The sequence below is a fragment of the Lontra canadensis genome, unplaced genomic scaffold, assembly GCF_010015895.1.
Source record: "Lontra canadensis isolate GAN:19392208 unplaced genomic scaffold, GSC_riverotter_1.0 scaffold5, whole genome shotgun sequence".
In the NCBI taxonomy this organism is placed as follows: domain Eukaryota; kingdom Metazoa; phylum Chordata; class Mammalia; order Carnivora; family Mustelidae; genus Lontra; species Lontra canadensis.
The window spans coordinates 26,429,840-26,455,335 of NW_022630999.1; the positions used below are offsets into that span (position 1 = coordinate 26,429,840).

At 34.9% G+C, this 25,496-nt stretch overlaps 1 protein-coding gene across 2 annotated transcripts in view; it reads left to right on the forward strand.

Annotated features, from left to right (window-relative positions):
- GABRG2 (gamma-aminobutyric acid type A receptor subunit gamma2) overlaps positions 1 to 25,496 on the forward strand; it is a 105,478-nt gene that overhangs the window by 17,122 nt on the left and 62,860 nt on the right. For both annotated transcript variants that reach the window (XM_032851734.1, XM_032851736.1), the window contains exons 2-6: positions 11,583 to 11,734; positions 13,218 to 13,285; positions 15,640 to 15,860; positions 19,093 to 19,175; positions 22,003 to 22,140. In XM_032851734.1, the coding sequence (XP_032707625.1) occupies positions 11,583 to 11,734; positions 13,218 to 13,285; positions 15,640 to 15,860; positions 19,093 to 19,175; positions 22,003 to 22,140 (662 nt within the window). The remainder of the gene's footprint in view (positions 1 to 11,582; positions 11,735 to 13,217; positions 13,286 to 15,639; positions 15,861 to 19,092; positions 19,176 to 22,002; positions 22,141 to 25,496) is intronic.

The window sequence follows — 25,496 nt, forward strand, 5'->3', positions numbered from 1 at the left end:
GTATTATTAGCCCCAGGGGTACAGGTCTGTGAATCAACAGATTTATGCACTTCACAGCCCTCACCATAGCACATACCTTCCCCAATGTCCACAACCCTAACACCCTCTCCCTACCCCCCTCCCCCGGCAACCCTCAGTTTGTTTTGTGAGATTAAGAGTCTCTTACGGTTTGTCTCCCTCCCAATCCCATCTTGTTTCATTTATTCTTTTCCTACCCCCCAGACCTCCCACTTTGCATCTCAACTTCCTCATATCAGGGAGATCATATGATAGTTGTCTTTCTCTGATTGATTTATTTCGTTAAGCATATTACCCTCTAGTTCCATCCACATCATGGCAAATGGCAAGCTTTCATTTCTTTTGATGGCTACATAGTATTCCATTGTGTATGTATGTGTTTTTCTTATTCACATGTGTGGCCTCCTTGCAAATATGAGAACAATTTTGCATGTTTATATGTGTGACCTTTTATTTTGCTAGAAGAGGGATATATACATACACACACACATCTATATATACCCCACATCTTCTTTATCCATTCGTCTGTTGATAGACATCTAGGTTCTTTCCATAGTTTGGCTATTGTGGACATTGCTGCTATAAATATTTGGGTGCACATGCCCCTTCAGATCACTACATTTATATCTTTAGGGTAAATACCCAGTAGTGCAATCTCTGGGTCATAGGGTAGCTCTATTTTCAACTTTTTTTAAAAAGATTTTATTTATTTATTTGACAGAGAGAGAGAGAGAGAGAAATGACAAGCAGGCAGATAGGCAGGCAGAGAGAGAGGGGGAAGCAGGCTCGCTGTCGAGCAGAGAGCCCGATGTGGGGCTTGATTCCAGGACCCTGAGATCATGACCCGAGCTGAAGGCTGAGGCTTAACCCTCTGAGCCACCAAGGTGCCCTATTTTCAACTTTTTGAGGAACCTCCATGCTGTTTTCCAGAGTGGTTGCACCAGCTTGCATTCCCACCAACAGGACTTGATTAACTTTTTAAAGTGATTAATAGTGATCTTGAGAACATGTTTTAGGCAGGAAGAGCCAAGTAATGAAAATGTTAAGAGTAGTCTAGAACTACCCACGACCACAGGGCAGATTTGAAATTTGTGTTGACTTGAACTTAAAGATTATAGTGCAATTTTAGAAAATAAACAAAGAAGAGGAAAAAAATTTCCTAGACTCATGGTCACTCAGAGGTATGTATACATGAGGATAAAATTCCACATAAAGGTCAAAATTCAATCAGCCACCTGAATAAATTAGCTCTATGTTTCTAAACATATGAATCTTAAAAGAAAACTGAAATATTTCATTTTTTGCTCTCACAGAACAGACTCCAAAGATTTGAATTTTTAATATATTTTGAATATATTTGAATAAACATCTGAATATATACAGATATTACATGCAATAGAATCAGTCTTCTTTTTTGTACACTGCTTTTCAGTGTACTGAACTGAAAATGATCCTAAACCTGGGACAGTTTAACCTTTGGGAGTAAGTACACAAAGTTTTTCTTATTCACATGTGTGGCCTCCTTGCAAATATGAGAACAATTTTGCATGTTTATATGTGTGACCTTTTATTTTGCTAGAAGAGGGATGAAAAGTTGTGTCAGTTCTTCAAAATGTTTTATGTTCAAGAGAAAACTGTTCTTCTCACTATGGAAATTGAGATTTCATAGTAAATGTAGAGGCACATCAATGGAAATAAACTTAACATCAAGGTGGAGTTACTGCAGACGGAGATTAGTCATGGTCTACCATGTGGCAATGTTCTTATTATTGTCTTACATTGTTAGTTTAGTGTTTCTTGCTTCTAGCTGCTCAGGTGTTTGTTTCCTCAAGTAGATGAAAGGTGTTTTGATATCAGCATTGAACTTCCTACTTCCAACTGCAACTGCGCTTTGCACAAAAGAATCTCAAGTAATTAACTGAAGGACCAAGAAATCTAAACCTATAAGGCATTATTTCCCAAATCTGGCCACCTTCATGGTTTTTGCCACATCAAAGTGACACCTGATCATTTATTTTACTTAAATTTTTCATAAAACCAGTATCTTTTTAAAGTAATTATTTAATTTACTGCCTTTAATAATTAAAGTAATAAAATCTGGAAAATCAGGTTTACTTTTCATAATATAAGACAATTGCAAAATAAATACAATGAAACCAGTACAGTGTTAGCATATCTTACTACCAAATTTTCTGCTGGAAGGACTGAGCTTGATGGTCTCCTTAGAAAGTAGATTAGCAAGTTGGAGAATGTGATTAAAAACAAATTATAAATAAACCGAGATGTTGTCCTTAATATAATTGAATGTGTTAAAATTAAAAAGGGAAACATTTTCAAATTATGTTCTTCAATGTCTTACTGCTCTTCTTACGTGACACTTAAATCTGTCTTGGTTACCAGGAACAGGTGTCCTAAGTTCCAGGAACCACTGATATGGGATAATTTTATTTTTTTTAAAGATTTTATTTATTTATTTGACAGAGATCACAAGTAGGCAGAGAGGCAGGCAGAGAAAGAGGAAGGGAAGCAGGCTCCCTGCTGAGCAGAGAGCCCAAAGTGGGGCTCGATCTTAGGACCCTGGGATCATGACCTGAGCCGAAGGCAGAGGCTTTAATCCACTGAGCCACCCAGGTGCCCTATGGGATAATTTTAATAGGACATAAATTTTGAGAGTGATGCTATTTTGAACGTCCAGTGCACAATGAAACACTACTAGGTGACATTTGACTTTCTCGAGAGTAATCACCAAAGTGATACTTATTTTAGGAAGAAGTCTGAGAGCTCTATCACACTCTCTCGCACTAGCTCTTAATTCTGACTTCATCTTAGAATTCCTTGAATACCAATGTCTTGGTCCCATTCTAGATCAATTACTTCAGTATCTTAAGAGGCAGGCCTTCAGCATTGTGGTTTTTTTTTTTTTTTTTTTTAAAGCTCTCTAGGTAATTATAACATGCAGTCAGGGTAAGGACGACTGGCCTATACAATGCATTGAGCATTTAGTATATGCTCAACATTGTGCATTCCTAGTAAATGATTAGTTATTAGATAAAGGAAGAAATACAAAATATTTCCTTCTTAGAGTATTTCTTGACAGTATAAAATTACAAACTTCTCTGACATTAGCTTACAGTTTACATATTTCTGTGGTTAAAGTTGGTCTTGGATTCCCATGGTCAGAACTTAGCAACTCTGTGTGAACTCCATGTATGTTTCTAGAATGGGGGAAAGCAACCCTCCAAATTGTATTGGTCTAGTATATCATCACTGTGTTGTCACAGTCCAATAATAACATAAGTGCAGTGGATAAGTTCTGCTACCTCATAGAAAAAAAAAATGTTGCATGGGACCAACATAGTTATGGCTCCATTTCCTTTTAAAAATTCCACCTCAATATATAGTGTGTAAGATGAGTTGTCTCAGTTTCCCAAGATCACTGAGGTTTTGAAACCATAGCTTCTACCCTGTGGCAAAATGTATATAAACAAGAAACCAAATGTTACTTTTATCACTTAGTAAAAAAAATCACATAAAAGAACTTTATATATAAAGCAATACATTAAGAATTTGTCAGCTTAATGATCATAATTATCATTATAAATATCATTATTTATACCATAAGAATTCTTGTATCCATTGACATTCTTACAACAATTTAGCATCAACACTTTTATTTCTATTCTATCCAACAGTTACAGACAGTTGCTTTCTGGGGCTAACCTTGGCCTTGTTTTATTTTTAACTCTCAAAATATCTTCAGTGTATGTAATCTGAGATTTTACACACAAGAAATTAAAGCATAGGTGATGGCAGTCATGTGATGGCATGTTATATAGGCAGCTCATTTTAATATTAGCTATAATTATTACACATGTACACCTTTAAAGAGTGAATTTTTCCATGTAAATTTCCACAAACACTACATTTTAAAAAATAACCCATACTCTCATTGATTCACCCAGTATTTCAGAAAGTAGTCACTGTGTGTCTTGGTATGTGCCAGACACTTAGCAAATTTTCAGAAAATGATACTGTTGGAGACAGAAATATTTCTTGTTCTTAGGAACCTAATGTTCTACTGGTAAGAGTCACACCTAAACCTAATTTTTTATAGTGCTTTGTTGTTGTTGCTGTGAAGTAAAACATAGAAAAGTACAAAAGACCTAAATATGGTTCAATAATTCATCACAAAATCCATATAACCTCAAACCACAACTGTAAATAAAACATGGCTAGCACACTAGTAAACCTCCTCCCTTCCTTCTTCATTTTCTTTTTTCTCTTCCCCCAAAGAAACCATTGTCCTGACTTTCAGCTCTATAGTTTAATTTTGCCTTTTATTAAATTTTATATAAGCAGAAGCATAGCATGTATGTGTGCGTGTGGGTGTATGCGTAGCGTCTTTTGCTCAATTTTTTTTTCAGATTCATGTTGCTGAATTTAGCAGTAGCTCACCAGTTTGTATTCTGTGATATTTAAATTTGTGAATATACCATCTTTTATTAATCTATTGTACTGGGTTATGTTCACATCTGTTTGGGTTATGTTTTGTTTTATGTTCATATCTATTACTAATAATACTAATAAAGCAACTAAACATTCTTAGACATGTGTTAGAGTAGAAATGCACATGTGTTTCTTTTTGAAATCTAAAGATGGACTTTTTGGGATATGAAAAGGAGGATCGTGATTATCATTACCAGATAATACCAAAATGTTTTTGTTCCAGCAGTGAATGAGTCCTAGATGCTCCTCATTCTCCCACTTTTATTTAAGAAAGATAAAACAAACAACACAAGTATGTTGAGGTGGATAATCCAAGGAAAATGGACTTCAGGGATAATCCTAGACCTCACACTGATGGATTTTTTCTGTGTAAACTGCTTGACCCCAGTGAATATTGTGGTTGCCTTTTCCACATCTCCCCTCCTTGCTTTATTAATTATCCCAGTTTTCATTGTGTGTCTGTGAAGTCCAGATGCTTTTGGTGAAGCTGTTCCATCTTGGATACTAATGGTAGGATAGATAACCAGACGAAAATAGTTAACATAATCTCATCCTCTAGCCATAGATTTCAGTTTTATTTGTATGAATTTGTATGTATTTGGCTAGTGATGAAAAAAATTAGACTGGGTCTGAGGACTTTTCTTTATGGAGAGAACTTCTGGAAGAATTTATTTCTGTGTTCATAGATGTAAATAAGGAGGCATAGAGGTGTAAGTAGTTGTTAGCATCTCTTGACTGCATAGTCAAGCCATGTTTGGGTTGAAGTTGACACTGTGAAGGATAGAAGGGTAAGCTGGAAAGAATCTGAATTTTCAAATACATAGTTGTGAAGCCATCTAGAGCACTGTGAACCTGATCCTACATTAAGCTTTGTGATTATATATGTCAGTGCCTCCCAATTTGGTTTGAATGTTCTGATACTTGCAATGAAACTTAGGTTAATAAAACCGCACAGACAGTTATTTGATATGGGTCATTGGTGGCTGCTAATAAAATAAACAGTTTGCATTTACACATTGGATATATGTGTCTCATAACTGACTTGGTCAAATAAACATATTTACCAATAACCGTGAACCTAATATTAAAAAATTGACCTGGTAAGAGCTAAGGAAGTCATCATAAGTAGGACCATTCATAATCAGAACTGATGCTTGGGGATTTATTTCCTTGCTGTATCTCTCCTTTTTCTGAATATTCATACTCACCTGTACATACACAGGCAGAGAGCACCTTTCCCAACAGGTTCTGCATTGGTAACTTACATGTCCTTACTGGGAGGTAGAGAATCCCAGAGGCCACTGAAAACCCTGTGTGAAAGAGTAATTGGCGCTCCAGTGTTTTTGTTCACAGAATACCACAGTATCCTTCAAGAGCTCCCAGTCCTCCTGGATGATAGAGTGGAGTCCCCTCCTCCCATGGTCGGATTATGAGTTCCCTGTGTCTTTTGAGACATATACTCACTTTTCTTACCTGTTTTGACACTTTCTACCAAAATCTGCTTTTTGCAGTGGCTAGAGGACGTCCTTTAAAATCAACTGGTTGATCTGTTTGCCTTGCCCCTGCAGTGTACATTGCCCCTCAAGGTGAGAAAGACTGTGAGACAGTTTATCACATGCGTGAAGTTAAACTGTGAGCTCTGCTTTTATTCCTCAGTATGGAGAGATCAAATTATTGGTATCTGTAACAGAAAGCTTACGATATTTGAATGTTACTAACTTTGTGCTGAAGGTGCCATACTTTTATTGAGCTCGGACATAAACTAATTTATTGCCCTAAAGGAAAATGAGCTTGAGCAATATTTATTTTGGATGATATTATTTTTTGATGAATGTACAGGAGCAGATTCTTTGGACCCAATTTCTTTTTCAAAACCTTGCAGCATGATGGTTAAACATTTTGGTTTTGGTAAACTGAAGTGACTGTTGGTTAGTATCATTGTTTTTCTCCATTGGCAAAATGCAGATAATTATGGGAATATCAGTGTTTTAAGGACTGAGTGGGAGAATGTATGTGAAGTCCTTAAAGCTATTCCTAGGACATAGTGAATATTGAAAAGTAGCTATCATTTGTATTATTTACCTGAGGAAAACTGGTTAGCAAGAACACTTATTCTTTCCACATCTTAATTAAGCATGCACTCGTGGAATTTATAGTCTAGGAATGGAGACATACAATAAACAAATCAATACATGGACATGGTAACAAATGCTATGAAGCTATCAAGGGACTGGCTAGAGTCAATATGAAAGGTGGGGTGGGTCACAAAGTTAGATAAAACAGTAAGTGGTGACCTCTATGTGAAGGTGATATTTGTGTTCAAATTTAAGAAGGAATAAGACATGCCAAATATTGGTGTGGAAGGTGAAGAGAAGAAAAGATTGTAGTCAGGAAAGACAAGCCATGCAATTAGACTGGAGTTTGGCCAAGTTTCTGGAACTTAGCAAACTTAGGTAACATGACAACATAGTGTGAGGATTATCTATGGTCTGACGAAAATGTGGGGTAGAAGGGTAGCTCTGTGAAAGTAGTAAAAGGAAGGAATAGAGATTTAGGTCATATAAGCAGTGGAGATTCAAAGTAGAGGTAATACTAACAAAGCAGAAAATCTAATGCATAGGAATTTTTAATAGAAAAGATCCAAAAGGTTTCATTTTACTGACCTATATATCTTGATTTATTTTGACATATACAATGCCCTGCATTTAACTCATTGCTCCTATAAAATAAAAATAAAACTTGTACCAACAAAATATTACTAAAACTATGAAAGAATGAAACACTAATTATTTTAAAACAGTTTAAAGATAAATAATTTTTTCTTTTTTTAATTCCACTTACCTATGTCAGAGAAAAAAAATATATATAAATATATATTCTGTCTTTATGATGCCAAGTACTAATGGATTTTAAAATACCTGAACGAAAAGACAAATGTTTTTATATTTCACCCAAATGTTTGCTGTTATACTATTCTGAGATGATAAGGTGGCTAGCTTTTTCCCCCCAACAAAACTTTGATCTTTATCGAATTTGTGGGAATTTGAGATACATGGAATAAAACTTAAAATTCTATAAACTGCATGATTAGTCTTCAGTGTCAAACATACAAAATAAGTACCGAAATTCAAATATTTAGACTCTTTTATGTAATTGAGAACAACATCTCTCTGAGCAACTATCAAATATTTTTTTTTGTTTTTCTGAGCCATTTTTTTCTAAATAAAATCAGCTTTTGTTTCTGATTTTGAACATGAGCTTATTACATGCTGTAATCATGCATAAATTCAAATCATGCTTGAAAGTGGAAACATGAAAATAAAAATCTAATTTACGACATGGAAAAATCTAATTTACAACATGGAGACACAGGATTTAAAGTGGGAACCTGGGAATATGTATTTTCAAAAACCTACTCCCTCCTCCCCACCCCCGCACTCACCTCCATCTGCTCTGCCACATACACACAGACAACACTGGTTTAAACACTTTGTGACTGAGATTCTCAAATGTTAATATGCATATGAATCACTTGAAGATTTGTTAACGATTTTGATTCAGATGTCTCAGGGGGCCCAAAGTTCTGCATTTCTAGCAATAGCCTAGCAGTGCTCATGCTGCAGGTCCAAGGATCCCAGGCAGATGTCTTTCTAGCATTTCTAAAAAGGCTTTCAAAGATGAAAACTTTACAACCTTTTCTGGTACTGTCTTTGACAACTTTTCACTCAGACTATGAAAACATGTTTTTCATTATGGTAAGGTATTTTAAGACCAATTTCAGTTTTAGTTCTCTTTTTAGAAGATTACTTTGTTAAACGAAAGGGCACAAGAAATAACTACTTGTAAAGGCTGTTAAATTCAGATAGCTGGCTATAGCTAGAAATTCAACTTTATGTTTGCACTTGGTGCACTCAACTGTCCGTTTTCTTGCATCATTATCAATCTGTTTCTGCCCAGGCCTTCTTGTGGGGTTGACAATGCCACAGAATGCTTTGTCTAATGATCATACTTCATTATTCCTGAACAGTCTACCTACAAATGAGGAGGTCTTGACTCCAAGGAATTCTAGAGAAAACAGCCAACGTTAAATGAGAGAGGCTTTTTTTTTTCTTTTTAAGACAAATTTGGAAACAATCCCAGATTATGCATCACCCCATTAATTTAGAACTCAGCTAGGAAAACTCCGGAGAATAAAAACTTCATTTATTTATAATGTAGGGGTTCATTATTTTTCTTTCTCGAAAACATCTGTTTTTAGTTTTTCTCAGCACGTATTAGATAAAAGCCTGAAAGCAGAATCTGTAGATTCAGGTTTTAGTTGCATGGTTGGAGCTGTTATAAATCTAGCAGTCATCACTTTATAACAATAATTATAAAGGACCTATTTTCAGGGCTATGTGTCAGGCATTGTGTGAAGCACTTAGTAACCATTATCTTAACCATACACAAAAGTAAGATTAAAAAAATAACCATACACACACACAAAAAAATATAACCATACACAAAAATTTAAAAACAAAACAAACTAGCATTAACTCTATTTTAAAGATGAAAACTTTGTGAAGTTTGGCAAGGCTAAATAACTTGCCCCAGGTCATAAAATAGTAAATGATAGAGGTACGACATGATGAATCCAGAAAGCAAACCTAGTATTTTTTAACTCCAAAGTATATACTCTTAATTTCTCAACTCTTTTTTTTTAACTCTTTTTTTTTTTTTTTACCTCTCTCAGGCTAAGTAGGCAACTCCAATTATGACAAAATCTACCACGGATACTTTTATATGAAATAATCCATTTGTTTATTGTTTTGGCCTCTAACAGATGATGATTCTTAAAGATTTATTGATGCAGTTCTGGAAAGTAGTATTACTTCTATGCAAGTATCTCTTCTATTTTCACTTAATGTATTTTTCCTCCTACTCTGCCAGATGATGGTAACAACAGTAAAATAGAACCATCATGCTGGGATGATTTACTTGGTAGTATGAGGAGTTGCTGTAAGTGTGAACCAAATGATTTAATATCTATCTCCTTCCCTTGAAGAAACTTTAATAGGGTGCATTTGTCTGAGGGAGAGAGAGAAAGACAGATACAGAGAGAGACACAGAGGAGGGGAGGGAATGGAAGAGGGAAAGATTTTTTTTAAAGACACTTTTGCATAAACAAATTAAATGGTGGTAAAATTCTGTAATGATGGTATCCAGTGGGTCAACCACATTCTTTTCTCAGTTACTGGAGGGATTTGAAAATCTCTTGGTCAGAGAGCTGTTTTTTTTTTTTTTTTTTAACCCCTTCTTAAACTAGTGAGATTTAGGTTGTAGAATGAAAATTCTATTAGGCAGTGTTCAGCAACGCTCTGGAGAAACGATGAATTGAGGCCCAAGAAGGATTTTCCTATAAGAGAACTGGCCTCTGCCGATACCAGTGCCTTTCTCTTGGAGAGCTTCTTGAAGTTTTGTATGGCCCATCATACCCGGTATGGGTGGTTTATGAAATTTAAATGCTGTTTAAAGTCATTCTGCTAATTGAAGTGCCAGACGTTAGACTGGCTCTGTGAGGTTTGATGCAGATGTGTGGCTCAGTTTTTATAATGGTTCTTCTGTATAAAGCTTTAAAGGAATTAAAGAGATTACTTGTTTACTAAATTGATCCATGCCAGTGATTACTCTTAAAACTTCATCTCCTGTGCTCATTCTCAAGCCAGATTAACCATGCAATCGGCTTTCTTCTACCATATGGAGTCATCTACTTATCTATATATGCACACATTTATGTACATATACTTTATATATATAAACTGAATGAGTGTGATTGAAGAAAGATCATAAATATGGTTTGTGCATGTGTGTGTGTGTGTGTGTGTGTGTGTATTTAGGGTAATATGGCAGTGGTTTGATTTCTGATAAGATCCATTCTGTAGCATGTATTTATGTAAATAAACTGAAATGGGGATGGGAAACTTCATATTTTAAGTTTTTTTTTTTTTTAATTTTACCATAAGCCACAGAAGTAACCAATATTCACTGAATGCTGATAAAAATGGCAGCTGTTGCAAAGTTTGCATTGCCCCTAGATCTGGAAAATATAATCCTCTTGAGTGGGGGTGGGGTGGGAAGAGGGGAGTTGGAATTTGGAGCAAGGGGGAGAGGGAAGATACAGAAATTCCGGTATCTTTCCAAAGTCAGCCTTAACTTCTGGCCCTAATTGTGGGAGTTTTCAGACAGGTTTGGGCATGGAAAACTGAGTCACAGGATATTATGCAGTTTTTCAATCACTCAAAGTAGGCAATTTCAATTACACAATGATAGTATATTAACTATTAGCATGAGTTTCTGGGTTAGGAACTTTTTGCTATAATAAAGAGTGGTTTAAAGTCTACAACTACATTTTTCTTCATAGTACCAGGTTCTTAACAATCAAAGATAAATGAACCGCCCTTGCTTTCAGCACAAGTGAGGGGAAAAAAATACACATACACATACCCTGGGGGAAGAAAAAGCAGCAAGACTAAGTTCTCCTTAGTAGTTCAATTGAGAGGGGAAAGGCTTGTCTGGCGGTTTGTGGGAGTGAATCTAATTATCTGTCTCTTACTTTCATTAACAGGTTGAAGCAAGTTAAGTTCTTAAGGGAGGAAGAAGTAGACATTATGTCTGAATTCTGAGACTACATTATGATCATTTAAGCAACTAAGCATGATCATTAAGCAACATTTCACAAAAATGTTTTTTTCTTAATAAGTCCTTCATGAGATTGGCTAGGTGGACAGGAAGAACATCAACAATGGAAAAGGCAAAAATCACTTGTAAAACATAGTATACTGACAGATGGGAAGACAGAGCATTCTGGAAAACTGTAGAGTACACTTTAATAAATTTAAATCTACATCTGTGTGGTTTAATTAGCTAGATGGAGCCTCAGTGAAAAATTTCACTGTCATCCATTGTAATACATTCCTGTAATCCTATTTCATTTCTCCTTTCTCCCTGGTGGTCTGTGAGTAAAAAATCCTTTTGGATGTAGTCTATTTGTTTCCTGACCAACATTTTTGTTTTCTTAGCCTCACTAGCCAAAAATCTGATGATGACTATGAAGATTATGCTTCTAACAAAACATGGGTCTTGACTCCAAAAGTTCCTGAAGGTGATGTCACTGTCATTTTAAATAATCTCCTGGAAGGATATGACAATAAACTTCGGCCTGATATAGGAGGTATGTTCAAGTAATTTGTGATATAGTATAGAAGAAAACATTAGTATATTTTCAATAACCAGAAATACTTAAAATGATCGTTATATGCTGTCAAAATAAAGAATGTGTAAATAGCATTCAGGCGTGGGGGTGGGAGGGGCCTTGATAAATGCAAAATGAAGAAAGAGGATCCATAATCTTCAAGTGAAGTGTGAGAGCTGGAAATTCAAATTCTAGATATCTTAGACAAAGGCTGTGGAAGGAATGTGACAACTTCTTTATGAAGTCACATCAAAAACAACCAAGTAAATAATGGTAAAGAAAGGATATATTAGTTACCTACTTCGGTGGCACAAAACATCACAAATCTCAGTGGCATATAATAATATGCATTTATTTAACACTTTGCCAGGAGCAGTTCATCTAAATTAAGCTAGGTTTGGGCTGCTCATTTAAGAAACCTGTATTTTCACTCTACTCCTGGGACCAGGAGACTAGCTAGGAGTATCCGTCTCATGAAAATAACAAAGAGCAAGACAGGAAGTGGAGGCTCATACGTAAGAGTTAATGTTTGGGATTAGAACTACCATACTCACTTGTGCATGTTAGCCAACACAAGTTAGATGGTCCAGCCTGAAGTTCAGAGGCAGTGAAGCAGCCTCACTGGGGTAAAGGCAGAGGCATAGATGCCCGGACTAGTGAAGAATTCAATCCAACAGAGAAAATTACGGCACAGCACTTTAAGGGAGAGTGAATAAAGACGAGAAAAACATACTTGTTGAGTTGAAGCACAGAATGGTGTTAGGAATTCTTGTTCATTAAATCTTAAATGAAAATGGAGAATGTACATTTGGTCATGGATGGCATACTACATGATTTTTAATATCAGTCCTCTTTGACAAATAGGTGTGTATTGGGTTTCCATATGGTTTCCTCATATTATTTGATGAGTCACACAATTGAGTAAGTCATTGAGGAAGATTGATTTTGTGTGGGCTGAGGTGTATGCAGATAAAGTGGTCATGACAGGAATCAACAGAGGGCAATGTTTCAAAAACAATTCATAATATTTGTTGCTCTTCATGTTTGTAATGAATATTTTTTCTAGATCACTAAATAGTTTTTTTTTTTTTTTCTACATGGGTCAATTCAGGTTACCATGCCCAAATAGATTCTAGAGCTTAAAGATCTATCTGAGATATCTGAGAGAAGGTGGAAGAAAATCTGAGCAGTGTTTTCTTATTTGTTCATTTTAATGCAATTGTAAAGAATAATCAGTTTCAAACTCTAATATGCTTAGTTACTGCATTTGTGTGCTTAAAAGGAGATCTTTTTTGGAAAACAAATTGTTATTTATAGGTAATGAATTAGTTACTGACACCAAATTAGTTGTGAGTAAATCACTTCTAATGTAGCAAAATACATTTATTTCTTGAGTAACACAGACTAACACATTATGATGTTGTGCTTCTCCACATGCACGTATCTGTCATTCTCTTTACAGTGAAACCAACATTAATTCATACAGACATGTACGTGAATAGCATTGGTCCAGTGAATGCTATCAATATGGTAAGTTTCTCATAGTCTGTCTATTTTATTAACATATTAGAAGATGTGGCATCATAAAAATAGCAAAGAATATGTCAATAAGAAAATTCATAAGGGAAAAATAATCTTTCAGTTTCTTTTTTCTCTATTGTAATATGAACATAATTATTTTTTATTATTTGTTATGAGAATTAAATGTGATCATATGTATACTACTTTTTGAAAAATGCTATACTTTAAAAATTCAACAATCATTGCTTACTTGGTAAGTATAGCTTATTAGAAAATAAAATACAATACTCCACTAATTTTTAGAATTTGATGGTGTGATGAGGGCATAGTTTGCTTCAAACTGGAATTATTTATCAGGGGAAATAGTGGATTAGATGTAACAAATATAGCTTTGTTCTTGTATGGCTCTTTCTGTCTAAATCTGAAATAAGAAACTAGATTGGAGTCTAGAATAGAGTAGAACATACTATAACATAACCACATTAACAAACATAACATAGTCATAGTATAATTTTGAAATAGTATTTATGAAGCTAGCAGTAAGGACGCTCTGTTGAGTCTGGGAGATGAGAAACTTTTTCTTCTTGTGCAATGTAGATCAGAATCAGAAGTTACTTAGGGGTTGCCTGGGTGGCTCAGTGGGTTAAAGCCTCTACCTTCAGCTCAGGTCATGATCCTAGGGTCCTGGGATCGAGCCCCACATCGGGCTCTCTGCTCAGCAGGGAGCCTGCTTCCTCCTCTCTCTCTGCCTGCTTGTGATCTCTCTCTGTCAAATAAATAAGTAAAATCTTAAAAAAAAAAAGTAAGAAGTTACTTAGTAACTTTATCTACTGGCACATCACTAACTGACAAAGAATTTCATAAAATAGCTTCCCTTCTTACTGTTTGTAGACTATAAATATGGAACTAAGTGGTGAACAAAGTGATCAGGCTTACCCTAGGGAAAATGTAGTTAGTTATAATAAGATAACACAGCAGGAGGTGCCAAGAAATAACACAAAACAATGCAAATGAGGAAGAGGAAGAAGATTATGGTCTGATCCTGTGACAGGCTGTATATTCTGGATGTGTAATATGTGTAATATGGATGATTCCCATTGCCCAGATCTCATATTCTAAGTACATGGAGTTTTTTCTTCAATTTTCTCATTTATAGACATCATTAAAATCAAGTTACAAAATAATGTTAAATAATACCTAAATATAACAAATCAGAACTTGGCTATTCTGACTCCATATATAATGGTCTGAATTCACATCACACTTACTTCTCTTTAATTAAAGTCAGTCACTCACCATTGTAGTGATATATATTTGAAGGTTATCATAACAAAGTCATTTTTCATCACAGCACTTTGTGAATGTGCTTTGTGATTCAGTTAGTACAGTATTAAAGATTTTTTTTAATGGGTTCATTTCCTCTTATTTGGAGAAAAGGAAAACTATAATAGTAACAAATTTTGAAAACTTACCTTACATTTGGTGTTTGCTATCTGCCAGACATAGCACACACTATTTGATGTGTGTTCTCCTTCTTATCCATCTTCACACTACCTAACAAGACAGGTCCTTTTTTTTTTTTTTTTTAATTCTATTGTCAGAGAGAGAGAACTCAAGCAGGGGGAGCAGCAGGCAGAGGGAGAAGCAGGCTTCCTGCTGAGCAAGGAGCCCAAGGAGCCCGATGAGGGGCTTGATCGCAGGAACCTGGGATCATGACCTGAGCTAAAGACAGACCCTTAACTTACTGAGCCACCCAGGCATCCCAACAAGACAGTTTCTTCAAGATCCCAATTTTATTATGACACAACTGAGCCTCCAGAGCTCCAGTTCAGGACTTTGTTCACATTTTAGCAGTGAATTCTGAACCTGGGTGATTGTTTCCCTAAAGATACGTGTGGCAATGTCTGGAGACATTTTTAGCCGTCACAATGTGCCGGGGCTTGGGGCTGGTGGTGGTGGTGGTGTTGGTGCTACTGGCATCTAGTGGGTAGAAGCTAAGAATGCTACTAAGCATTCTAAAGTACACAACACAGCCTGCACAACAGAGAATGAGCTGGCCCAAAGTAACAGGATTAACTGCTCTAGAGACACTGAATGCAAATGATGCTATCACAACTATGGCCTTTTGCTAGAATTCATCTAAACAGGTCTATTTTTTCATAAAAATATCCATTTGTCTAGAAAAGATGGGTGTGTCTCCTTAGCAAAGTTTTCGCTTTCTTTTGGATTGTTCAAAACTAAAGTAGCTTTGCTTTGTGTTGGCAGTGAAAATACAAATGATAAATAGAAACAAATGCTCTGTAATACAATAATACAATTGTGTTAAAAATGTTCTATTCCCCTTTTTTTTTAAATAAAAACAGGAATACACAATTGACATATTTTTTGCTCAAACATGGTATGACAGACGTCTGAAATTTAACAGCACCATTAAAGTCCTCAGATTGAATAGCAACATGGTAGGGAAAATCTGGATTCCAGACACTTTCTTCAGAAACTCCAAAAAGGCTGATGCACACTGGATAACCACCCCTAATAGGATGCTGAGAATTTGGAATGATGGTCGAGTGCTCTACACCTTAAGGTATGCTTTTGAAAAAGGCAAGTTTTGTTCTCTGGGAATAAACCAAAGATCAACTATATGCCCTTAAAACAAGAGGAATGAAAGCAATTTCAAACCTACATCAGGGTGGGCATGTGTGATCAAAATAGTATGTGATCGTACAAAATTAGTTTTCCTTTCTCTTAACAATGAGCTTTTTCAAAGCCATAGGTAGAACTTTATTTTCTGTGACTGATGTGAGAACTCTGTTTTCTCACAGGGACATGAAATTTCACTTGCCTTTATAAGAGTTACCTGATTTTTGCACCAGCCTTGGTTTTTGCATGTGTCTCCTGCTACTTTAAAATAAGGAAATGAAAACACAGTCAGTTATCCTTGGGACCACTGGTTGTTAAGCTTAGAAATGTCTCTGTGTCCAAGGAAACCATTGCTAAAGGAGAAATTTCGGTGTGGTGGTCTCCTGTACCTCCTTTTCTTTTAGCTGCACAATAGCAAGTACAATGATTTCTATCTCCCAGCACCCACTCTGCACTACATTGATAGGCCATTTGACTTAATTTACTGGCTATTTTGGGAATAGACTTCTTTAGGGATAATTTGAAGGAATTTATCTTTTATTTTATGAGCTTAAATGATAGGTAACAGTTGGGAGATTTTCTACTTACTGTATGCCATTATCTTAGCACTTAATAATGCTTATATGCATTTAAAATATTTTGATGTTGAGGTTTCTCATGGGTGAGAGTATATTATTTTTTTTTTTGAGAGTATATTATTAAACAACATAGTAGATAAGTACAAAGTCTTAAGAACCAGACAAATCTGGCTTTAGTTCTTAGACCTGTATCTTACTATCTACATGAATTAGGGCAATTTTCAAGAATTTGTATGTAGAGGACTTGGGGGCAGCTATCTGGTTGCAGGGATCTTGGTGCTAGATGTATCTCAGAGTTTTATTAGTAAGTTTGATGTTTTTACTCGGTTACGTCTTTATTTAAAGAAATTAGGTAGGCATTGATGGAGATTATTGGAAAGGAGGCACCCACCACCCCCATGGTTCATGCCCCCACCCAAGAGAGTCTGAGCAAACTCTTTTCATTTCTTTAATATCTATAAAAAATAAAATCAAGTAGAGATAGTGATTCTTACAGTATTATTATAAGGACCAAATGGGCAGGTATATAAAGTGCTTCACATGCAGCCTGATATATAGTACGTGCAACAGTTATTAAAATTATTTATATATATTTTCAGTAAAAATTATGGATAATATGATTCTCCTAGATCTTAGCATCCTGGAACTTCTAGCTTCAAAATGATTCCTTTTAAAAACTCTTGTGGTATATACTTTATTCCTTATATAACATTTGGCATGCAAAATAAAATACTTTAAAATGGCTCCAAAACCTTTATCAGAGTTATGCCAGTAACTAGGAAAAATGGCCATAATTAGAAAAGAAATTCATGGCCTATAGTTTGTATTCATCATGGGTTTCATTAACTGTGAGAGATAAGGTAATGACTGAAATTAGAATCTAGTGGAAATCAAAGTTTGATAAATCAGAGCCAGTCCTGCTTTTGAAATATTAAGTCACTCACACTATCCCGAGTTCCTTGATTGTTCTCATAACTACACTCATGTTTTCATTTCTATTAATTTGTAGAATCTCTATATAATATTTAATTAGAGAAACCACCTCAAAAATGCCAGTCATGAGACTCAAAGTTTAAATGGGTTGCAAACCTATACAGAGTGAAGATTTTATTCTTGTTGCTAATCTATAATAAGTTATGAATAGGTGTGTGTACAGAGATAATATCTATGTGTATCTGTCTTTGTATCTGCAATCTCTTTAAATTATTTTCAATTTAATAGTTCCAGTTTAATTTGAAAAAATAAAGTATTTAATTATAATTTCACTTATGAATAGAACTAACCTTTTCTTTGGAAGAGCGTATAATTATTGAGTGACACTGATTAAAACCTTTGGCTTTGGAGACAAATAATCTTGGGTTCAAACTCAACTGTGCTGTTAGCTTTGTGACTTTGGATAAGTTCAAGTACAATAAAGTCATAATAACGCTTGATTAAATTAGGTAACAATTTACCATACCCAGTACCACATGGATGATTTTTTTTTTAATTTTTTATAAACATATAATATATTTTTATCCCCAGGGGTACAGGTCTGTGAATCGCCAGCTTTACACACTTCACAGCACTCACCATAGCACATACTCTCCCCAATGTCCCACATGGATGATTAAAGGCTCAATATTATCACTTAAATTTAAGATCAGTGATTGTCCTATTATACCATAGGAAAATGACATCTCTCCCATTAAAAATTATGCTGAATTGTAAAATCTTTTAAAATAAATGTTTATAAGATAGTTTTTTATTTCAAGATTAATACCTATAAGGTATATAGCTAACAAATAAGAAATCTTAAAAATCATTGGCCCATCACCATTATAATTTTAGAATATATTTATACTTCTCCAAAGATGGTCAAAACATCTGGAACTCCATTAAATTTCTCCCTCCTAGAGTCCCAGGCCATACTGAGATCCAGAAAATCTGTATCTTTAATAAGCACCCAGATGCAAACTAATTGAGATTCACTGGCAAACATTTTTCTAATATGCCTGTGTATGTGTATTTAACATTTCTTCTTTGCCATTAAATATTCTTTTACTCCATAACATCCTATTTATGGCTTCATAGAGTTCCATTATAAGAATGCATAATACTCCATTGTGGAAATATAAGTATTTTAAGTAACATATAGTAATTTACATCTAACAGCTAACAAATACTTACAAACAGAAAGTTCTGCTTTAATTAGCAGATAAGGTCTGAGAATTTATCAGCATTCATTTACATGCAAACAGTAGATGAACTTAAGTTCTTAAAACTGTTCTATTAAGTTAAATATACTCACCAAATGATCTCATGTGTGCAATTAATTTGCCAAAAAAATTACATGATCATAAATTTTGGAAAAAATGCAATTGTCATCCATGAGATCCTATTGCTTGGTCTGTGAAAATGGTCTACATTAAGCCTTAAGTAATTTTCTTCTGGACTTGGTGGGTTTCTTCAGGGAGAATCATCTTGTGTTATCAATAAGAATATGAGATGTTTTTTCCAGGAACAAAGATGAAGAATAGTCATTAAAATTTTACTAATGTATATTCTTAAAAGTATGTCTAAAGGATTTCTATTTTGGTTTCGTATCTTTCTATTTAGGTTGACAATTGATGCAGAGTGCCAACTGCAGTTACACAATTTTCCGATGGATGAACATTCCTGCCCCTTGGAGTTCTCCAGCTGTAAGTAATCTCATTCTGTATTCTGTATCCTCTCTCACCAACAGTTTTCTAATTGCAATGCCAACTAATGGGAGACTCAGAGAATGCAGAATCAAGCAACTTTGTTGACTTTGAAGATTTTGACAGTTACTTTCATCATAATATCAGTTTATCTGTATTAGAGTGATTCCTGCAAAAAGGATCTATTTTATCAGAAATTACAAGTAGGTTTCACTAGTATATAAATGTTTAAAAAATTCACAGTGGCTGCCTGAAGATATTTTTCAAGAAGGGTTGTAAAACCAGGCCTGGCCACAATGGAAAGGTATAAAGTGGATTTTACATCCTTATTCCCTGCCCCTATCCACCACCACCCCCCCCACCCAGTACCCCCATCGGTGTAGGAAAAGAGAGTAGCAAAATGTTTGCTATTTATTTTCTCCCTTACACATCAGGAGGTACATAGAATCAACAGTGTCATTTGCTTATTTCAATTTTGGTATACCTGTTAAAGATAGCAACATTGAAACTTACCTTCTCCATCTGGAGTTCAAGCAGTATCTAGAACAAATTATTTACCAGTGAGTAAAAGACCAATTTTTGGTGTCTTATGGGTCTAGTTCAAATCCCCACTCCATCACTGTGGACTTGAACAAATTACTAAATCTTGCAGTGAGTCCACATTCTCAGATAGAGATGACAAGACCTGCCTCACCACAATATTGCTTTGTTGATGTAATATATGTAAAATGCTTGGTGTGCTACCTTACACACAATAAGATTTAGTAAAAAGCTCTATTATTTTTGTTAATTATTATTATTACCAGATAATAGACTATATACCAAAATGATCCATGATGATTTTGAAACAGATTAAGCTTTAGTAACTTTTGTAGATATTTCCTTCCTGAACCAAAGCCAAGCTTTAGTTTCCCCCAGGTGTGTGCCTCACTGTTTGTTCAACACTCATGTTAGGTTGCTCACCTCTTCCTTATTTTTGATCTGCCAACCCTGCATACTAGGCAGAATGAAAAACAGATTATGAGTTTTAAGTTTATATTTCTATAAATAGAATTTCTCAAGCAGGGCATGACAGAGACTCTTAAGAGCCAAGTAAGTCATAATAACTATACTTAAAAAAACAATGATGAGAGAAACAATCATCTGTTCATCATTACATCAATTCCAGAATGAACTAGAGGAAAAATATCAATGTATATCATTTCTGTTTACAAAAGTTCCCATTATAAATCTTATTTCATATGTTTTACTTTATCCAAGAATAGAATATTTTTAAGTAAAATTTTTCCTAAGCTTTAGTAGATTAGACTTCCTTTCTTTTAATATCCAGCTGGGACTACTCCATTTCTGAGTCTGCTAAAATTTAAGCACTGGTGATTTCTGTCTTGTTAGGTCACTGATGGACAAATGTCTTCTGAACTCAAGCACAACTTAATGTTACTTATTGCTCTCAAAAAAGTTAAATCACCAAACATGTTCTCCATAGGAAGTTCCCTAACATCATCATTCTTTTTCTCAGTTTTCAGCACATTCTGCCCCCCTACTCCTGGGCCATGCCAATCTGGAGATTATGCTTTCTTTTTTTCTTTCACCTTTGTTAATAAACATGTAACACAACTGATTAGACCAAAAGAAAAGAAAAGGAAGACATATAGGGATTTTATTCCAAGTAGTCAATCAGCCTCCATGATTAAGACTTAGGTTTATATAACATTATTAGTAGATACATAGTTGAGATGGTATTTAGTTTTGTCTGTCTATCTATCATCTATCTATCTATCTATCTATCTATCTATTATTGACCTATTTTTACTTGAGCTTATTTTTTTTAAAGATTTTATTTTTAAATAATCTCTACCCACAATGTGGGGCTTGAATTTACAATCCCAAGATCAAGAGTCACATGCTCTACTGACTGAGCCAGCCTTGTACCCATATTTGAGTTTATTCTACAATTAACTTAATAATATTTATCCGTTCACAAATATACATTGGCCATCAGTTCATGAAATAAGTACTACCATGATCCTCATAAGGAAACAAATAATTTAGGGGAAAAAAAGAAGACACTTTTCTATAGTATTATGGGCACAAATGGTACTGATAATCACTACATTGTCAGTATAATACCTCTTTCAATGAAGGCTTTCTGTTCTCTTGGCTGAACATGATTGACTTCTTCAGACTCTACATAGTGCTCATGGGTATCTTCCTCTGGGCATTTCTACTTACTATACTAGTCTTAATTGTAGTAAGTAAAATTTCTGCATATATTAAAATGAAGTCCTAACAAATTGAGAAAGGGAGAATAACATAAGTAGTTGAGGTTATTTTTCCCAGGCACCTTCCACTCCAAGTGCATGCCCTGGAGAGGCATTTGAGTCTGCTTCTCTCTAATTATTTTCTATTTCTTCATGACTCTCAATACCTTGCCCTGTTAACTCCCCTTCATCATGAAATAATACCTTGCATATGTACAGTTGCTTTTAGACTGGCTACTTTTTATGTTTACCCTAGACAATGTGGAGTATGCATTTAGCATACATAAAACCATGTCTAGTATAACTTCTATGCAAATTAAGTGACTTTCAAGGGTAATTTTGACCTCATTGTTTTTAAACTTCTGTTGGGAGAAGATGTCATTGTATTTATTTCTTCTGTTGTGATGCTCTTTAGTTCAGGATCTTCTTCTAATAACTCAGTCTCTCTCACACCTACTTCAGTGTCTTGTTCATGGAAGGTGGTTGCTACATATGTTCATTTTTTTTTTTTTACATATGTTCATTTATAAATAATTTTAAATGTGTGTTTTCCCATCTCATGGCAGATGGCTATCCACGTGAAGAAATTGTCTACCAATGGAAGCGTAGTTCTGTTGAAGTGGGTGACACAAGATCTTGGAGGCTTTATCAATTTTCATTTGTTGGACTGAGAAATACCACTGAAGTAGTGAAGACAACTTCTGGTAAGATGTGCTTGAATTTTAAGTGACCCCTTCCAGAGTTAAAATTCTGGGATATATATAATTCAGAAGGCTTTTGAATACCTGTCTACAAATGATATGCAGAAAATTAAATGAAGTGTTTTAATTTACCAGAGAAAATTATAATTGGAATTTTAGCATAAAAGATAAATATAAATGGATTCTACCAATTTGAAACAAAATGGATTAAAATTGGATTAGGACATTATTTGTGTAATTTCTTTAAGCAAAAATGAGTGGCAATTATTTTAAAAACAGAAAATATTTATGAGATGTAGGTGTAATGTTTCTTTTAGGAAATAGGTTTCATGGTATATTGAAATAGCAGCATTTAAAGTAATCACACAGGGAAAATTAGCTTTCTACAAATACAGAAATGTGATCATAATGGATATACTGATTCACCATTCAGTAATTTAATATTTTGAATTGCCTACATCATGGATATGGTACAGGCCTTGTTTCAAATACCAACTCTATCAGTTACCACCTATAGATATTGAGAAATTTACTGTATTTCTCAGGGATCAACACTCCCAGATATCTAATGTGGACAAAAAGACCTGTATCACAGACATACTATGTGTATGAAGGGAAAAAAAACAAAGAAAATACTTAGAATGATACCTGGCACTTCATGAGCATTCAATAAATAGTAGCTTTTATTAGTATTAATTATAATTCTTAGATGTGCATGGGACCTAATGTGGTAAGGACTTCAGATTTCTTAAAAAGAAGCTAAAAAAATTTTTTTTTGAGTTTTTATTTATTGTTGGGGGGGAGGATCAGAGAGAGAAGCAGACCTCCTGCTGAGCAGGGAGCCTGATGTGGTACTCCATCCTAGGACTCCAGGATGATGACCTAAGCTGAAGGCAGTGGCTTAACCAACTGAGCCACCCAGGGACCCAAGAAGCTAAAAGTCTTTATTTTTATATCAAATATCATGATTTTTAATAGTATTAATTGAATTGATTAAAAAAAAACATGTGGTGTAATTTAAACATATTTCCAAACCTGATCTGTGTCATGGGTGGCCAGTATAAACCCTCTGCAAAACCCTCCATACAGATTATTCCAGCTACCCCTTTGAAAATTATGTGAATCTAATTATGTCCCTGTTTCAAACATAAACATTGTGCTCTCAGCTTACTATCAAGACATCTATTTTGATGATGTATTTCTGTGAGTTGAGCTGTTTTCTGTTGACTTATTTGCACATACCTGATTTTTTTCCCTGAAATTCATAGGACATATTTTTATGTTGACTGATTTAGAATAAGGCCTTGGTCTACTGTACATAAGAGAAGCAAATTAAGGATCGACACGAAAATAGAAATTTAAGATTATCTTTTTATAACCATCATCCTTCAAATCAGACCTATCTGATCCTAACACTGAGGGTTTCTCAGCTATCTTAATTTGCAAAAAGAATGTAAAAGAAGGTCAAAGAAATGCTTGAGTATATTTTTGAAAAGTGGCCTTCTGTTCCCTTATTCGCTGCAAATCCTGAACATCAAGTACTAGAACAGTCTTTTATTTGGTCCCCAAAAAAGATGCAGGATTGCCTTAGAACTGGTTTTCCATCTGTGAAAGGAAGAACATGTGTAAAAATAATCTCTAAGTCTGTATGCTTCCAGAAAGAGAAATTGGGCATTAAATTGTGTGGTATATTCATATTTTTGTAATTATTCCAGCACCCTAAAACAGAACCCAAAAATTGATGACTAGCTGGTCTTTTTAGTCATTTGAACCCTGAGCGGCAATAAAATCAAATGGCAGTGAGGGATGGGTTGGCTTTATATTACAGGACTTAAAGTCATTCCCTCCCCAATAACTCATACTAAGAATGATCTAGAATATTTACTGTCTATTAAGAGATATTTCCAGAAGAAAATGATTTACTTACTTAAAGCATGACAAGAAAAATTGCCAAGGTGTCGTGAAGCTATTAATCTTCTGAGGAAATCAAAGCAAAACTTCACTGATATCAGATTTGATATTGAGTAGCATCTTTTAATTGATTGCATCAATTCTTTGTGAATGTTAATATGGTGGTTAGCCTCCCTGTTGGTCTTCTTAGGCACTCCCTGCTCTTGCTGGGTTTTTTTGTTTGTTTGTTTGTTTTTGTTTTTTTAAATTTTTGTGTGTGTGCCGTACCATTTTAATTGTATCTGTGAAAAGAAAGGACTGAATGGAAACTTAACACCAATGCTAAGTAAGAGGCAGCCTGATTCTTGTGATAGTTGATTTTGTAATAACTGGGAAGAGTTTCTCCATGACTTTTTGTTTAATTTCTGATGGCATTCTTACCTTCAAAGCGGAGCTCCATAACTAGTTATTACCTACTAGGAAGTTACTAAAACAACTTTCTTGGGAAATTATCAGAAGATCAAATTTATACTCCTTTTAAATCTTAGCCTTATTACAATGGGATTTTTCTCATAGACTTATAGTAAATGTGTAACCTTTTAAAAAGCCTTGGTCAAAACTGAGTGAGAATATTGCCTAAAATCTGACCTGGATTACTGCAGGGATTTCTAACCTCCATTCATTTAAGCCTACCTCTTAGGACTTTCGTTATATCCAAGTGGTGACTCTACTGCTGGTTCCTTATCTTAGGACCATAATTAGAAAAGTAGAAGCATCTGACACAATAGAAGTTGATACAAAAATATAATGAAAAGCAAACAAATGTTCTTAAATTTTAAGTGCATATATTTGTGCTCTACAGATGGAATATATTGAAAAAGAGGGAAAGAAAGGTATTAAGAGAAATGGGACAGTGCAGCTGCCACCAAAGCAAAACAGTTCACTAATGTAAACAGAAGAGTAGAATGATAATTTCACAGGGAAAAATCTTCTCACCATGTAAATCAGTGCTGTTTGACAATCTTTGCATCCACCCCCTGAACCATCTTGTTTACCACTAGTCATATCTGTATCATATTTGAGAAAAATATTGCCTTGAGGGTACACTGATAAGACTTGAAGAATACCTTTAGTTCAGAATCGATTCTTTTTTTTTTTTTTTTTAAGAATTTATTTATTTATTTGACAGACAGAGATGACAAGTAGGCAGAGAGGCAGGCAGAGAGAGAGGTGGAGGCAGGCTCCCTGCTGAGCAGAGAGCCTGATGCGGGGCTCGATCCCAGGACCCTGGGATCATGACCTGAGCTGAAGGCAGAGGCTTAACCCACTGAGACACCCAGGCACCCCAATACCTTTAGTTCATAGTCAATATCCAAACAAATTCTGGATCCATGATTTCTCCTCCAAACCATTGTGTCTTTATAATTGGTCAGTATCTGGGAATAGCACCATCATTGTCCTGGTGAGCC